Raw genomic sequence first — 18,339 nt, 5'->3', positions numbered from 1 at the left:
ACCTCATTTTGAGGGTTGAACTTAGGGGAGATATATATAAAAATAAATAAAACTTAATAGCGCTTGAACCACAAGACCGATCTCTAATCAAATTTTCAACATAGATGACGTTCGGGCTAGGAATGTTTCCCCTCCCTATATTTTCACTTTGACGGTAGAGCCTAGGGAAGGGGGAGGGGAGGGAGAGATTTATATATAAAAATAAAACTTAACTCTTGAACCACATCCGATCTCGATCAAATTTTCAACATAGATAACGTTCGGGCCTGAGATATTTTCTATCATTTAACTTTGACGGAAGGGAGAGGGGAAATATATGTAAAAAATAAAAATAAAAGTGACTGTCTTTGGGACTTCATCATTCTTGAACCACCCGACGGATCTACATTAAATTTTCAATATAGATGAAGTTTGGCCTTGAGATATTTTTAATCTATTCACTTTGACGATAGAACTTAAGGGAGGGGGAATGAGTAGTTAAAACATAAATAAAACTTATTAACTCTTGAAATGAACGATCAATCTCGATCAAATTTTTAACATCGATGAGGTTCGGGCCTGAGATGTTTTCTATCATTTCACTTTGACGGTAGAAATTAGGGGAGGGGAAGGAGACGGATATATCTATATCTATATACAGGGGTAGGACAAAAAATCTAAAATGTTTGCAAAAGTGTGAAAAATCATTTTGGGCCTCCTTTTGCGTCCAAAACAGCTTGGATCCGACGTGGAATGGACGTATACAGCTCCTGAATCGTGGTGTGTGGAATTTTGTACCATTGTTCCTCGAAAGCATGCTCCAGTTCCTTAAGGGATGTTGGTGGAGGGTAATGATACCGAACACGCCTTTCTAACTCAGACCACAATGGCTCAATGATGTTCAGATCTGGTATTGTGGGACCCAGGGGAGGTGTGATAGCTCCTGGTCATGCTTCTCAAACCATGATTTCACCGTTTTTGCAGCGTGACAGGATGCTAAATCATCTTGGTAGATACCATCACCATCAGGGAACAATATTTGGGCCATGGGTAGAACCTGGTCCCCCAAAATATGAATTGTAGGCCTATCTTTGTTAATTGTTTTAAATTAATTTTCGGAATTGTAGGCCTATCTTTGTTAATTGTTTTAAATTAATTTTCGGAATTGTAGGCCTATCTTTGTTAATTGTTTTAAATTAATTTTCGGAAAAGAATAGGGTTGGTTTTTCACCGGCCTGGCCGGAAATATTGCTGTTATTTTGATTAACGCCGGTGACCGGTGCAAACTTCTTTCCAGCCCATTTATGACCGTTTTTTTCAAACTTGTATCTAATTCAAAGTATAGATTTAAAAAGTAACTTTCATTCTGTAAATCCGAAACTCACCTTTCACCATCTATCAACGATTAATATATTTTGTTCATCTGCTTACATAATTTTAAAAAGATGACAGGGACTGTATCACGGAAAATTTGAAATTTATTTGTAAGGAACTTTATACATTTATTGAGAGTAAAAAAAGGACTTCTTAAAGCAATTTCCTGTAGTTGAAGTGTAAGTTTAAAGAATAAATTTCATTTTCCAAATCCAAAATTGCCAAGTAAAGATTAATTTATTAATTTGTTTCGATAATTTTAAATAAGTGGTGATAAATACAAAAAAATGATCAATGCCGATTTCAGTTTCTCATTTATAGTAAGGATGGCCAACCCTGGAATTCGGAAAAATTTCTGAACTCTGGAATTTTTCGAAATCCGGAAAGTGAAATTTCCGGAATCCGGAAAGTGAAATTTCAGGAATCCGGAAAGTGAAATTTCCGGAATCCGGAAAATTTTGGCCATTCCTAATTTATAGCATTAAGCTTATTATTGAATGTACCAAGAAAATGCAGAATACAGGTGCTAATGCACTTTTGTTCACGATAGTATTTTTCTCCCCATGGGGGAGGGGGTCCGAACAGAGATACGTTACACTTAGACCTATATCATAGGGAATTTTGCGGGGGTGCGGTTTTTCTACTTTCCATAGTTGGCAAACACTAGAAAAGAACCGTCTTGCAACAAGTGCTCCGGAAATTCCCATAATTGAACGCACAAAGCATCGAAAGTGAATTTCAATAATAAAATTATTTATTTTACGTTGAAAAATATTTATTTCATATAAGATATTTTGATGAATTATGTCTTTGTTTCAAATTAATACAACTATTTGGTATTCATATTTGCCGAACGTCACTCAGGCTCCTGGGATGATCTACATTTGTTGTGTGTCTGCTTGTACTACACAGTGTTCAACTTTCGGTCTTTTAAATTTTCAGGATACAAACTGGAGACACTCTAAATTTTCTGCATAGATTTTGACGGCATACGAACGTAAAATTACAAAATGGCTCTTTAAAAAAATAGCGGATATCCACGCTACAAAGGGCAGTTTTCGGTCTTTCAAGCTGAAATTTTCAGAGTAAAAGCACGAGAGACTAAATTAGCTGTATATATTTTGGCGGCATAAAATTTCAAAATGGCGGCCATTATTCAAAATAGCGTGTATCCATTGCTACAGGGTACAATTTTCGGACTTTTTAAGTTCAAATTTTGAGGGTAGAAGCACGAGACATTCTAAATTTGCTGTATAGATTTTTTCGGCTATCCAATAAAAAATTTCAAAATGGCGGCCATTTTTTCAAAACAGCAGAGAATAGAAAAATGTTGCAAGTTGTGACAATGACAATCTTGAAATGTAAATCATTTTTTAACATTTTAACCCCAAAGACATTGAAATATTTCGAAAAAAACCAATTAAACCCGAAAATATCCGAAAAAACCCACATGGGCCCAGGTGGGTTGGGTTTTTTCAAACCCTGTTTTCAATAGATACTGCCTTGAAAACATGGCTTGTCCCAAGTTACACCAGTTAATTCGGTTATAATGGGATAGGAACGTGGGAAAACTTCTCAGTACGTAGAGCTCGAATAGTTCAATTATGCTCATATTTACAAAGCAGAAGGTTATTTCTACTCTGCTCAGTCAGTTTTGGATCTAAATGACTTACTACTTTTTCGTAATTTTCTAACTATATAAAAATTAACCCCGTTTTACGCACTAAGAAACGTTTTCCGCAGTGTTATTTTTATCTTTACGGAAAAAGCCTAGAACGGGTAGAAACCTGTTTTTATCTAAGCTGGTGGGTTGGTAGTGGAGACTCTTTATAATTAATGTTTGCTAGCCAAAAATTCACACGCTTTAGTTGTCATAAACTGATACGTTTACCTCCTCAAAAGAGCTATTTGGGTTGAAATCATTTCTTACACTCTGCAAAGTGACACACACACAAATATAGAGAGAGCCAGGGTGGTTACTTTTAGCGTAGATTCTTTTCCAAAAAAGAGAGAAAACAGAACATTGTATTGTATTCTACCTTTGAGTTTCACGCCTTCGTAGCTGCCCTTTAGCTCTCCCCCATGGTATAGTGTCTAGTGCGCATGCCTTTGGTACACGGGATTCCTGATTCAATTCTCGGTGGAAGAACATTGTACGCATTACGGTGGTGCAGAATCTCCCTTAAACTGTAGGTCCAAGTCTTGAAACGTTACAAGCCAGTAGCATTAGCTATCAAAAAGCCGATAGAAACCGTGAGGCAGAGTTGAGTGGAAGAATGCTCATTACAAAGATATTTAAATAAAGAACAGTAGTAGTAGTTAAGAAGGAAGAACATAGTTACAATATATGCGCCATTTTTCCTTTTCTTTTAAATATAGCGTTACATAATTTTCGCCAGTGCTGCTGATTTCTATTAACCCTGCAATACGCGCGCGGGCTACTATTGTGGCCCAGCGGTTTTGTTTTCCTTGCCGCAAGGTAATTTGAGATGCTAACTCAAAGGGTGTCTTTGTACCTTTCTATCAACTATCATTCTGCGTGTTTAGTGTGTGGTCGAACGTAAAATCGAAAGCAGCTCATTGTTATTCTGCTTGAAAGTTTCATGGGCTACATCTGTAGCCCGCGCGACTATTGCTGTCACAAATGTTCCAAAACGTCAAAGTTTTTTTCATTATAGTTTGAGTGTTGATCAGATGGTTAATGAGTTTGCAAAATGCCAGTTCTGATGAGGAATGTTTTCTAGATTGCGATAGTGAAGGTGAAGAATATTTTGGGACGGAAGAACTGTATTTTCGGACACAGAAGTAGTAAAAGTTCAGAAGATGTTACTGAGAATTCAGGGTTGCAGGAATCACTGATACCTGTTGATGATAGTGATAATAAATACAGTTCTGAAGTAAATTATTATATAGCAAAAGACAATTTCAGATTAAAAAAAAAAACTCCTACTCGTAATATTTGTACTCGTGCTCATAATATTTTGCTTCGTTTTCCTGGGCCTAAAGGTGAGGCCTGGTCTGCGTTGTCGTAACTTGAATGTCTAGAATTGTTTTTAGATGCAAAAATTTTTATATTTATAGTTGATTGTAGCAATATTTACATTGACCGTGTTAGAGTACGTGACCGTGATGCAAAATTTACAGACGAGACTGAAATAGTGCCCTTCTTGGCATTTTGATGCTTTTGATGAGTGGTCAATGATTGAAGGAAAGTGTGCATTGACCACTCAATCACTTGTGTGCAGAACATGCTTCGAGGATCTTGAATAGGAAAACAGAAAAAGAAAAATATATGAGAGTAAATACCATATGTATAATTATGCAAAATCGTAATCAAACTTTTGATAGCAATAAATCATAAAAAGTATTTTGCTGAAAAGGGATAAGTTTTGTCGATAATACGTTTATCTGTAAGCTTTGCTTGTAAACTTTTTGTAAAATAATGCGTATTTTTTTAAAAGAATTCCGACATATATGTTTACGATGAAGAAAAGTTCGAAGTGCACCAGATTGGTGCATTTATTGCTTAATACAAATAACTTCTACAGTCCTATTCGTGTATTACTTTTGAAAAATGAATGGTGTTGATCTTCTTTGTATATACATAGCTTTCAAAATAAATGTATTTCTCAAATTGAGTACAAGACCCTTAAAACAGTTTGTAAATACATTTCTCTACAAGAAAGATAAAAATATTAACAAACTTGCCAAAATAATAAAATAAAAACAAATGGGCTACAGTGGTAGCCCGCGCGACTATTCATGTCACAAAAACCCGCGCGCCTGTTGCAGGGTTAATATGTTATTTTAAATTTTGGTAAGATTTAGTCTATCTGACACTTTACCCATGAATAAATACGAAAATTTTGTATTAAATATTACGAAACATACTTACAGCTCCCTTATGTATTAGAAAGATTCTCCCTTCATTCTCATACAATGATTCTATATAGGACGGAGTGACTATTTCCTCTAAGAAGAATGGTTTTACTAACTCACGTAATGATGTTAAAAGTGCTCTGAAATACAAGAAAAACATTCGTACCTTATGTTACAATAACAATTTTTCAAAGAAATAATAACATAATCGGTGAATGAAGTTTAATGTACTAGAAACTGATAAAGCATATATCTATGCTGTTTGATATAGATCGTATGGAACACATTATTAGTTATTTGGTATATGCTTGAGTATTCCAATGACGAAAAATAAATTACTATCAAATATTTCAAAAACATACTCACGTAATTACTACATCTACTCTGTTACAAAGTTAAAACTGCATTTAATATGCATTATTGCTTTCTTAAAGCCTCTTTCCAGTATCGAGGCTACATGAAATGCATTTGCTTGAAGATCATTGGGAGTTTTTCGAATGACAATCTTTTTGAGACAATGAAGCTTATTGTTTGGCCACATTCTTATCCCACAATCCATTTATCATCTATATGTCAGATGTCAAGATCTTTCTTCAATACACAAACCAATTACGGAAGCTGATAATTTAAAACACCAGAGAAAATTATCTATTACGAGCAATGGAAACAAATTTCTCTCTCTCTCTCTCTCTTTTTTTTAAGTAGTATTTACTGTATTTGTGATATGGGATAGTGGATTTAAAGAGATTAGTAAAATATATACGAGGAGGTGTTGAAAAGTTCTTGCCTTTGCCCAGGAAGAGTAAAGGATGAAATTACACAATTATTCAACATACTTCTCCCTGAGACCGATGCATTTAGTATAGTGATGTAACTTTTTAACCCTTATTTTTTCTTTCTTTTTTAGAGGGGAGGGAAGCTGGACCTGAACCAGGTCCCCGTAGCATGTTGGTCGTCAGAAATGTCCTCAAAATCATGTCCCTTGAGGTGTTTCTTCAAATTTGGGAACAAATGGTAATCAGAGAAAGTTAGGTCAGGCGAATGAGATGGTGGACCAATTGGAATTTCAAGTGTTCAATTGGGCAACCACAAAGTAGAACGTGAGCAGGCAATTGTCATGCAAAATGAGAAATTCCTTGGATAATTCTCTGCGGTATTTTGTCTATTGTTTCGTGCAGCTGGTCCAATAGGTTAAGCATAATACTCGCAGGTCATACTAGAATTCTGAGGTAGATAGTCCACTAACAGAAAACTGTTTCAGAAAATTAAAGCCATGACCTTCTTTGCTGATTTCTGGGTGGGTGGCTTTGGAGATCAGAAATGGTTCCACTGCATTGACTGATCCTTGTCTCAGAATCATAAATATAAAATTAGGTTTCACCCTCAGTTATTAATTGGGCCAAAAATTCGGAGGACTAATCTCAAAATGGGTCAAAACTCTCATGAATGCTTGTACTCCTTCCTTCTTCAGATCGCTGTTCACAAATTTCGGCACTCACTTTGCTAAAAGCTTGCGAATGTCCAGTATACTGTTGATAATGAACTCACCACCTTTCCGTAAGATGTTCAGTATCTTCGTTATTTTTTGGCTTTTGAAGGATCAGTTCATATACAACATCGCATGTTGCCGGATAGGTTGAGGTTGGAGGGCGCCCACTGCAGGTCTTACCTACAACGGTGAAATGGTCAGCCTTGAAACGGGCTATCCAGATTTAAGGTGGTGCTGTACAAAGGACATTGCTCTCCTAATCTCATCATCCCATTCCTATGAATCTAAACTCAAGGCTTTATAGGGACGAAGAGATGCAAAGCCAGGAACTTTCAGCATTCCTTCATAGTAGCTGCCTTGTGACATGTACTAATGTTAAAAACAGCACTCCTTTAATAATAATAATAATAATAATAATAATAATAATAATAATAATAATAATAATAATAATAATAATAATAATAATAATAATAATAATATGATATGCTCCACTGTAGCTATGTTGTTAGGATATGAAACTTCGGTGTGGGAGACCAAGATTCGATCCCGTGGGAACCTAGGCTCACATCTCATATGGCCTTGTTACTGTAAAGGAGTAACCATACAAATAATAATAACTTATAATTTAGTGTGACGTGACAACGAACAAAAATATCTTATATGAAATTATACAACAATAATAGATTTTGAGCTATTATAACAGTTGGGATATGATTTTTGATTTTAGATACCAATGCAAACATTAAAAAATTACCATAAAAAGTCAAAGTCTGGGCTCTTTCTGAGTTAGAGAATTACAAAACGAACGAAAATAAGCTTTTAGACTACATAGCACGATCTGTAATGGATATAAAGGAAATTATATAGGAATGTTTTAGAGTCATACTTCACTCTTCAATCTATGGTCGTGTTCAACTTGATTTACGCGCTACAACTCGCATGCGCGTTAACTAAAAAATGCTCGTTCAAATCGTCATTGATGGTAGCGTTACTCCACAATTTACAAGCTGCCATCCTATAATTTTTGGCATTTGAATGTACTCCTACTGTGGTCTTATATATATATAATACTGAACAAATAAACAAGAGAAAAAGGAAATTTACTTTCGATCAATTAACAACTTAAATATATTACAACTTACACCTTCTGCGCAGCGAAATTTTCTGAGTTCTGATTCAGGCTTTCACCTTTGTTTTTAAATCTTTCTTTAGGACTATATCTTGAAGGCATTTTAATTTGGTTTCACTTCTTTTTCCCACCTGAAAACAAATATACATTTCTCGATTAGTGTTACTTAAATAATTATTTAAATAGTTTGATTAAAAAAAAAAAAAATCAGTTTTACTAAATGAACTGATAGGATGCATATTAAAATTAAATACTAACCTAGAAAACCACTTACGCACTAGTCTTTTTAATCGTATACGTTTCGACTACTCAATGTAAAAATTCTTTAAATCATGTACCGATGATGATGAGAAGGAATCATCGAAACGTATACGATTAAATTAATAAAACGGGTGCTAAACTCGAATTCAAGGTTAGTATTTAATTATACGATTACTTTTATTTAAAATAGAAAAAATGCAGAATTTCTTAGCATTTTGAGATATTGTAGCTTAACTATGTGATCGTCTCATACATCTTTCCTACACCCACCTCAATATCATGGATTTATGGCCCTTGCGTTTATATTATTATTATTATTAAGAATTCACTATTCATGATGTTCAATATACTAACAAAAAGCTGAAAAACCCAGGTGGGTTCAACCCGAAGCTAGCGCAGTGTCTAGCAGTGCTAGAGGAGGCATTTAGATAATGCAGCAGAAGTAAGAGCTATAAGATGCCTTTTCGTATTTCGTAAGATCCCAGACCAGGTTGATGAGATTTAGCACGCTTTGGACAGTAGGAAATAATTAGCACTGAGTCGTGCCGAATCAGACCAGTGCGTGTCAAGTTGAACCGTGTTTGGTTCATGTATGTATGTGTGCTAATCCGTTCCGTATCACAGCAATGGCAAATAGAATTGAATTTTGTCACTGTTGGATGTTCGAGAGTAGATTTGTTGCTGCTGTAGGTACTTGTTTTACGAGTGCTTTTTATTCGTTATACGAATAAAACGCACAAACAAACACACACAAAATATTAGATGTCAGTGTAATGCCGGGATAATATAAAGAAGTAAAACAATAATGGATAAAAGAGAAACATCTCAACAGGAAATTAGAAAACAATGTCCATTTCTTCAAATTTCATATGGAAACGGATTGCATATCGGAGGTTTTTCCCTGCTTCCTGGTGGGTTTTTCAGGTTAATTACTCATATGGCGGCCCTGAAATGCAATTATAAAATTTACGGAAAAAATAACAGAATTAGACGAAATTTAGGCATCAGATTAACAAACAAACAAACAAACAAAAAAAAATCAAATTCATTACTGTAGGGTGAATAATAAGGGAGGAAAATAAATTTTAATTGTGGACTATATGAGGACGTGTATTGAAGCCATATTAGGTAAACTAACAATACAACACGATGTGTCAGTATTTCAAATTCACCGTCTTGTTAACTACCCTAGGAAGTGTAAGCTGCACGAATATAGCTGAGATAAGTTCCATACTAACAAATATAGTGAAGATTTACATTATGAACTCAGTCTGATGTGTCTCAAATCGGACAATACAATGGACATCCATTACAGGTGACAGAACATTCTTTAGTAACTGGGAACGCCTTCAGCGTCCAACCCCCACTACATGACTTTGTGCTAAAATTGACAATGTCTTTGGCATTGCCCCCGCCACCTCCTGGCTTTTCCTAGTGCCTTTGGCGCACAGTATCTCTACTTGCACCACCTCTTTTTTTGTTGGTTTAACTTCCCCCAAAAGAAACATGTGATGTTTGGGCTGTGGAAAATTCTAACAATCCTGATTAGATGTCCCACGAACATCTCAGTGCTTTTACTGGACATCCGAGGAATGTATTTTATGTTTAATGCGAAGGGAAAGCTAAATAATCGAAACTAACCAAAGCTACAGCTACAAAAGGTAAGCAAACGTATCTATCGTATAGTTAAGAAAAGAAAGGGCTCCGCCCACAATCAACCGTTCAGGTTCAATAGTGAAACGTTTTCGTCACAGCTGGATGTATCAGCAGAGCGAAATATTACGGTCTCCGCCCTGAACCTCCCTCCTTCTTGAAGTTTATTAACATAATATTTTATTCAGGTTTGCTTATAATCCTGGTTGGAAAAATTGAAAAGAATGAAAATTGTGAGAAAGTAGTTATATCCTTCCTCGCAGTGATACGGTAAGGATTCACTACTTTTGCTATTTTTCAATAGTATGAAATTTGGGCACTACTTTGAGGCAATAACAACACAGGCATAGGAATTTAACGAAGATCAAAGGAAGCATGAAAATATGAAATGATTCTGAGTAACAATCATTTAGTAATACACCATTGAAAACTGGTACATGTGACTCATCCAGTGCTGCCATTAGTAAATGATTAGCTGTTTCTTTTCGTACAGATTAAGAATATAGGGCCACTTTATACATTTTTATATGTCACTTCTTACTTCAAATAAGTCCATGAAATATTTTAGGGATTCATTCTTTATTAGGTTTTCGCACAATTTTTGAATCACAAAATAAAGAGTTCACTTGAGCAGACGGTTCTACCAAGCAGAAAATTTATAGGTAAAATACGATGTGAAACATTTTTCGTGAAGGAATGAGGGTGTGAATATAATTATTCAGTGTACAGCTTATTGAAATGAATTTTGAGTGATAGTGAAAGTTTTCTATGTGCTCTTACACTATCCTCGTTTATGCGTATACCCACCTCGCTGACACACTCTTTGCTACCGTTCGGAACCCCTTGCGGCGCTCCTGTCTCCTGTCTGTCTAACCTAATCTGAAAATGTAAGAAATGTGTCAAAATTTGGTAGAGCCGTCCGCTCGAGTAATGCCCAAATAAAACACAAATTTTGCTGTGCGTTGACACAATTTGCTATGGATGAGGCTTTATGTGTATTATTTTCTTGACGTAGACCCACATATTGTATACAGTGACAGGTTTCAAACATTGGTTATAAAACGACTATTGACGCAAATCACTTCTTAGAAAACCCTAATCTCTAAATAATCTTTGGACTCAAATTTACGTTAAGATGCATCTGAGTGAACACGAAAGTTTGTTCGCTAGCATACTGTTTGAAGCAACATTTCAAATACTTTGCCCTTATTTTTTTTATTTTATTTTACTTTTTTTTTAATTACAACTTTCGGTAATTGTTTAAAATGGGGGGCCAAAATTAGTGAAAAACTGGTTGATTAACAGGAGAAATGTGTTGAGAAAATATCGTACACAATTTTTAAAGGCAGCAGGTAAAGGAAAATGGAGGTTATTGTCCATTTTATGTCGAGAACAGAACCAACGAACCCCTGCGGCGCTTCTAGCTCGTTCCTGCTACTATTACCACATACTTCTCCTACCACTACTACTACTTATGCTATGGATGTTAATTTAACGTATGAAATCATAAAACGACCGAATCGGACTAAAATATCGTAAAAAAGTAGGTGAAAAGGCTGGCCCCCCAAAGCTAAACAATAGTTGAAATTCCTATAAAGCAGTTCTAGTTATAACGTAATATTGAAATTAACACTAATCTAGCTGCAGTTTTACTATACGGATCCATAGATTGTAAAACGTACAGAAAAATTTGGGCAAGTCTAATTTGCCCATTTCATATCGAGAACAGAACTCAATCAACCCTTGTGGGGCTTCTAACCCATTCTTACTATTACTACTACTTATACTATGGACGCGTATAATAAAAGTGGACGCAAATTTTTATTTACCTGACATAAATCAGCTCCCAGAGGGACGTTGATTTTAGACAATCTAAATCAGCTGACATAAATGCAATTCACCTTTTGAATTTTGCGCCTACATTAACCTTTTTTTTTTTTTTTTTTTTTGTAAGTATAATAAACACACGCGAATAAAAACTTGTCACGGAACACACATATTGTAAAACTACAAATAAGTTGTTAAGAAATACTTCTAGAATTTATTCGTAATGAGTATTGTAACTGTCAAAATACTTACAGTATTTATAAACAACCTCTACGTTGTTTTCCCGCAAAGTTGCCATTACCACTATTGCCAGAGCCAGATGCTAGCTCTAAATCAGTGCTGCCAGTAAGATTACTCAAAATTATGCCAAATTAAGCATATTAAGCTAGTTATACAAAATCATAGTTTTCCATCAAAGCTTCTATCTGGACGTGATTTCGACTAGATATGGCCATACTTGATGTAAGTTGATGGAGTCCAGCTGCAATAAACTCACGCCTCATACGAACATACTAATTCAACTGCTTTATCCTTGAAGACATACTCATGACACAAAGTATGGTCCCATTTTTCTTCAACTAGAATTTGAACTGCTGATGTTACAGTATTCCGTTCCTGAGTTTTGACCTAGCCGAGTGGTTCTCAACCGATGTGTCGCGTCACACTGATGTGTCACACAGGCCCCTAAGGTGTGCCACGAAATTTTAGAATTTAAAAGTCATGAAGAATTTAATAATATTTAAAATCGAGATAGACTGTACCATTTAACACCTCCAGCGGTAGCAATTGCACCACTCAAAACCTCAGTAGAGGTCTGTATGGGCTCGGGCCAAGCCCGCAGGCTAGACTCGGGCCGTAAATTTTTAAATATCATGTTTCTCGGGCCTTTTCGGGCCTAACTTTGTAAACGTACTGTACTTTATTGGACGTTTGTACCGTTCTTTCTAGAGAACTTTTAAAGTACAATTGCAAAATTAAACTTCTAATTGCTGTAAATAAAAATACAATTTTGCGTAAATTATAAAGGTTCTGTAATTCGGACTTATTTCGGGCTCATTTGATTATCACACGTGCTCGGGCTTAAATGCTAAAACATATTTTGGACTCCGATTGGGCCTCACCTTGTAAAATGCATGGGCCAGGCCGGGCCGGGCCCGGGGTATTAATTCCGGCCCGTGCATACCTCTACATCTCAGTGCTCTATAGAGTCATTATAAAAAAGAATAGATATCAGTATTATAATAGATATTATTATTATTTATAATAAAAATATCAAAATAAATGTGTCGCGATGACCTGACGTTCAGTAAAGTGTGTCGTCAGCCAAAAAAATGTTGAGAACCACTGATCTATTCCATGTGGTCTCCTTACTTCGTATGACGACTCAGTCACTTCCTCACAATTCTAGGATTACAGCAAAATTATCGAGCAATGTGAAACAACTTACCATTAGCACAGGGGCGTCATTTAGGAGGGGCAGGAGGAGTCAATTGCCCCCGCCAAGAATTTTGAGGAATACATATACTTTAATCGATTCTCTACTAATATACTAGTACAAAGCGTGAAAGTATTATGTCGGTGGTGCTCTTGCCCCCCTCAAGCGAAGTCTGAAATGAAGCACCTTCATTAGCCGCACAATCAATAATGACGCCTTTTTGAATGGCAGTCAAATCTAAGAGCCTAAAGTATTCAGACGTCCCTTTTTTCCGGTACTCAAACAGAACACCTAAATGTCCCTCTTCTAAGCAAAAATTAACAAAGTTTTTCAAACATAAATGATTGATAAGAGAAAATTATCTTTTGTTAAAATTACTATGTATACAGTTATTTTTCGTACCATCATTCATTCGGAATTTTTAGGACATGCAGTTCACCCCATCGCTTTAGGTCTGCTATATACTATAGGATAGATCCTAGGAAATCTCTGATAGAGTCAAAATCTCAGGGGTAGGAGGGGCATCAGATCTCAACGTGTGGCATCAGATCTCATGTCATTTCTTGTGTTCTGAACGGTCCTATGAGATTTCTCTTATTTAGGACACGGTCTATTTCGCACCTGCCCATACGTATCTTCATCATATGAACTAAATGAAGCCGAAAAACAATCGAGCATCGTCTGAGCCTGCACGTCTGATTGGCTACTCTCGTTTCCGCCATGATTGTTGGCTCGAAACATTACGATCTTAGTGGTGCGGAGTGGGGAGAGTAGGTGTGGCCAAGCTGTGACGTATGGCTTCACGATTTTGTTGTATGGGCAGATCCTCTATTTTATAACATCCTTGATTTTGCAAAGAAAATTAGTAAGATTTTACTTTAAGCGACATCACGTGAGAGAAAGTGAAAACAAAACAAGTGAAAACACAACTGATGAGGTACCTTCTGATCGTGCAGCTCTACTTTTTGCGCACCACTCGAAATAATTGTTGAAAAATTATAAGTTGTCACTAATTTCCTTCTTATTGTTTCCTAAACACTTTGCATTGAGCGACATGAAAATGTCTCACATAGCATAGATAAAATTCAAAGTCCCATCGATAGCAATTGTTGAAAAACTACAATTCTTTTACGATTTGAGTACAAATACGGGGTCTGTATGTATAGTATAAAAACTATAGTGCAAAAAAAAAAAAAAAAAAAAAAAACTGTAGGTGGCCACTGAAAAGCACGAATGCTACGTAACCGAGTCAGGCAGGGCGAAACGGGGCCCGAAAGTCAGCGAGCGGGTGAGTCCGAAGGAAGCAGGCGCGTCAGTGAAGGTAGTGAAAACGAGTGAGTTTTGGTATTGATACAAGTTTGAATAGCACTTGTCATGGTATCATGGTAGTAGCGCTCCACTTGTATAAACAAATTATAGCTTCCGTAAACTGAGTAGAAATACACAGGTGATGGAAAACAGTATCGCCGGTCATCTTTCATATGCATTCACTTAGGTAAATGTTTCGCAGAAGCGGTCCAGTAGTACGCATAAAATACAAAATTTACAAGAGAAATGGAAGATGCAAGTACTTAGACCTAACACAACCTGATAAAATCTAACGTAATAAAACTGAACTAACTTAGTAGAAATAAGTGAAATTCTATCATTTTTTGAAAATTATACTGGTCCTATATAGTAATATATTTTAATCTAACCTAACCGTAACTAACCTGAACCAACCTAAACTAAACTAATGTGAACAGAAACTAACGAAATTGTAACAGTGCTTAGAAAATTAGCTGGACCCTTTCTGCTAAACATTGTCCCTCCTGCAAAGATCAAAGATAGTATCCATAGTTTTAGGGGTCGCCGAGACGAACAGTGTCACTTCCGATACTGTTTAAATGCAAATTCAGTCCCGTAACTTGGGGGAGGGTTGGAGGAGATATATAAAAATAATCGAAAATGGCCTATATTAGTGGGCGAATCCATAGTTTTCGGAGTCGCTGAGATGAACAGTGACACTTCCGATGCCGTCTAAATCCGAATTCAGCCCTGCAACTTACGGGAATGGGGGAGGATATATATATATATATATATATATATATATATATATATATATATATATATATATATACAGGGTGGTCGTGCATGAATGTCGGAAAATTCGGGAGATGAATCTACAGGTAAAAACAAGCAAAAAATGTCATATGAACATTGGGTGAATGCGGCTTCGTTTGGACGCTAGAGGCGTCTGAAATGTCACCTTCCGAGGTGGCAATTTGCAATATCTCAAGAACGGAGAGAAATACGAATGTCGGGTCAAAACATATCAAAGGAAACCCCATCCGAAGAATCCAATTGTGCATAAGTAATGGCGAAACAGTGGCGGCGCTAGAGGGGGGGTACAAAGAAAGTGAATGAAACATGGAGAAAAGAGAACAATTTACACTTCAAAATTGTAGGAGGGAATGTTACTTGGAACATGCAACAACAAATGTTAATGAACAAAGGCAACAACGGCTAGTCTGTAGGGACATTATGGGAGGCGGATTGTAGGAATACAGTATCTTTGTAATGGTGAGAAATAGGAATGTCGGGTCAAAAGATATCAAAGGAAATCCCATCCGAAGAATCCAATTATGTATAAGTGATGGCGAAACAGTGGCGGCGCTAGGGGGAGCACAAAGAAAGTGAATGAAACGCGGAAAAAAGTGAAATTGGTGAAAAAACTATTTGAAAGCAATCAGGAAACAAGGAATACAACTGTAGGTGTACTGTATGATACATATCCGTTGACAGAGGGCGCATAGCTAAAGTAGGTGGAACAAGGCGGCCTGCAGAGCGTCGCGTAGTAGAGTTAGTTATAGGAGTAGTGAAAGCGTGGGTAACGAGAGCGTTCGCATCGAAGGTGCAGAGGACAGCACAGTTCATTCGTACTGAATGGGGCAATGACAGTAACAGCACAAGCGTTTTAGTGCTAAACTCTACAGGCAGGGCAGTGATCCATGTGTATGTGAATGTGGTTTACTTTGTGTCGTGTGAAACAATGTTGATGTTGACAAGCGCGGGACGGACAAGTGCTATGTGTAATGCACCACAATGAATCGGGTAGTATACACTAACGCCGAAATGGCAGATATGCATTTGATGTACGGCTTAGCGGAAGGTAATGCAGAAGAAGCACGTAGGTTATATGCGGAACGCTACCCAGATCGACAAATTCCAGCACCGAGGATGTTTATTCGTATTCATCAGCGATTGCGGGACACTGGGTCATTCCTTCCCAACACAGACATTCCGAGACGACGACGCGTTCGAACACCCCTACTGGAAGAGAGGGTACTTCGACATGTGACCCGGGACCCGAGTATTAGTACCCGACGAATAGCAAGGCAGGAACACGTTTCGAATCAAGTCGTGCTAAGCATCTTGCATAGTAATAATCTCAGACCATACCACGTACAACGAACGCATGCGTTATACGATGGTGACTATGAAACCCGACGACGTTTCTGTCGTTGGTTATACCGCCGCTGCCGTGTATTACCAGCCTTTCTAACACAGGTATTGTTCTCGGGTGAGGCATTATTCGCACGGGATGGCATAACAAATTTCCACAATGACCATCGATGGGCACTCATCAACCCGCATGCAATTGTAGAGAAGAAACATCAACAGCGTTTCCAATTGCATGTGTGGGCTGGTATTATTGGCGACAATGTTGTGGGACCACACTTCTTACCACAGCGATTGAACGCAATATCGTATCTCCAGTTTCTGACTCAGAACCTACCTATTATGCTTGAAGATGTGCCACTGAGAACACGGCAGTGTATGTGGTTTATGCATTATGGCGCCCCTGCCCACTCATATCACACCATTCGTGCATATCTGAACAAAACATTTCCAGGTAGGTGGATAGGTCGTAGTGGAAGACAAGCATGGCCCCCACGTTCACCCGTCCTGAATCCCTTAGATTTTTTCATGTGGGGTTGCGTGAAGAGTCTCGTGTATACACGGCCCCTACATGATGTTAAAGATCTTCGCCAGCGTGTATATTCTGCATTTGCCACATTACGGCAAACGCCAGCGATATTGACACCAGTCAGAGAATCCTTACGCCATCGTGTAACTGTCTGTCTCGATATTGAACAGCTGCTATAGAATGGCATTATGTTGACCATGGTAAGTACAATACCTCTTGTTTTTACAGTACACTGGGTCTCATCTTACATACGTGTTTTTTACGATCTGCACGTTTCATCACTAAGAGTGTTTAACAGTTTCTTTGCAGCTCCCATGCGCCGCCACTGTTCCACAATACATGTGAATAATTGGATTCTTCGGATGGGATTTCCTTTGATATCTTTTCACCCGACATTTCTATTTCTCTCCGTTAAAATGATACTGTATTTCAACATTCCACCTCTCATAGTGTCCCTACAGTGTAGCCATTGTTGCCTTTGTTCATTAACATTTGTTGCTGCATGTTTCATATAACATCCGCTCCTACAGTTTGTCAGTGTAAATGGTTCACCTTTCTCCGCATTTCATTCACTTTCTTTATGCTTCCCCTGGCGCCGCCACTGTTTCGCCATCACTTATACATAATTGGATTCTTCGGATGGGATTTCCTTTGATATCTTTTGACCCGATATTCCTATTTCTCACCATTACAAAGATACTGTATTCCTACAATCCGCCTCCCATAATGTCCCTACAGACTAGCCGTTGTTGCCTTTGTTCATTAACATTTGTTGTTGCATGTTCCAAGTAACATTCCCTCCTACAATTTTGAAGTGTAAATTGTTCTCTTTTCTCCATGTTTCATTCACTTTCTTTGTACCCCCCTCTAGCGCCGCCACTGTTTCGCCATTACTTATGCACAATTGGATTCTTCGGATGGGGTTTCCTTTGATATGTTTTGACCCGACATTCGTATTTCTCTCCGTTCTTGAGATATTGCAAATTGCCGCCTCGGAAGGTGACATTTCAGACGCCTCTAGCGTCCAAACGAAGCCGCATTCACCCAATGTTCATATGACATTTTTTGCTTGTTTTTACCTGTAGATTCATCTCCCGAATTTTCCGACATTCATGCACGACCACCCTGTATATATATATCGGGTGTTGCAAAATAAGTGTTACAACTCTTGGGAGGTGACTCCTGCCAATGAGACAAGAAAAAAAGTTCTCTTGAACTTTTGGCTATCGGACATAGTTTCAGATCTACAAGGTGCCGAAAGCGTGGGAAAATGACTTTTGGACGTCCATAGTTCGGAAACTATCCAAGGTAAAGAGGGCGGGTAAAAAGTTCACTGAAGAAGT

At 37.4% G+C, this 18,339-nt stretch overlaps 1 protein-coding gene across 2 annotated transcripts in view; it reads right to left on the bottom strand.

The window, feature by feature from the left end:
- Zwilch (zwilch kinetochore protein) overlaps positions 1-11,956 on the bottom strand; it is a 145,061-nt gene extending 133,105 nt beyond the window's left edge. The window contains exons 1-3 of one of the 2 annotated variants that reach the window (XM_081748870.1): positions 11,844-11,956; positions 7,864-7,981; positions 5,249-5,372 (exon numbers count right to left, since the gene is read on the bottom strand). In XM_081748870.1, coding sequence (XP_081604996.1) covers positions 5,249-5,372; positions 7,864-7,952 — 213 coding nt within the window. In that variant the 5' untranslated portion in view covers positions 7,953-7,981; positions 11,844-11,956. Of the gene's footprint in view, positions 1-5,248; positions 5,373-7,863; positions 7,982-11,593; positions 11,816-11,843 lie in introns of those variants that run through there. The other variant, XM_081748871.1, reaches the window with a different exon arrangement.
- Between the last annotated feature and the right edge of the window lie 6,383 nt (positions 11,957-18,339).

This window comes from Thermobia domestica, chromosome 2 (assembly GCF_964235325.1).
Source record: "Thermobia domestica chromosome 2, izTheDome1.hap1.1, whole genome shotgun sequence".
NCBI classification, from domain to species: Eukaryota; Metazoa; Arthropoda; class Insecta; order Zygentoma; family Lepismatidae; genus Thermobia; species Thermobia domestica.
This window is presented reverse-complemented; position numbering and strand designations above follow the sequence as displayed.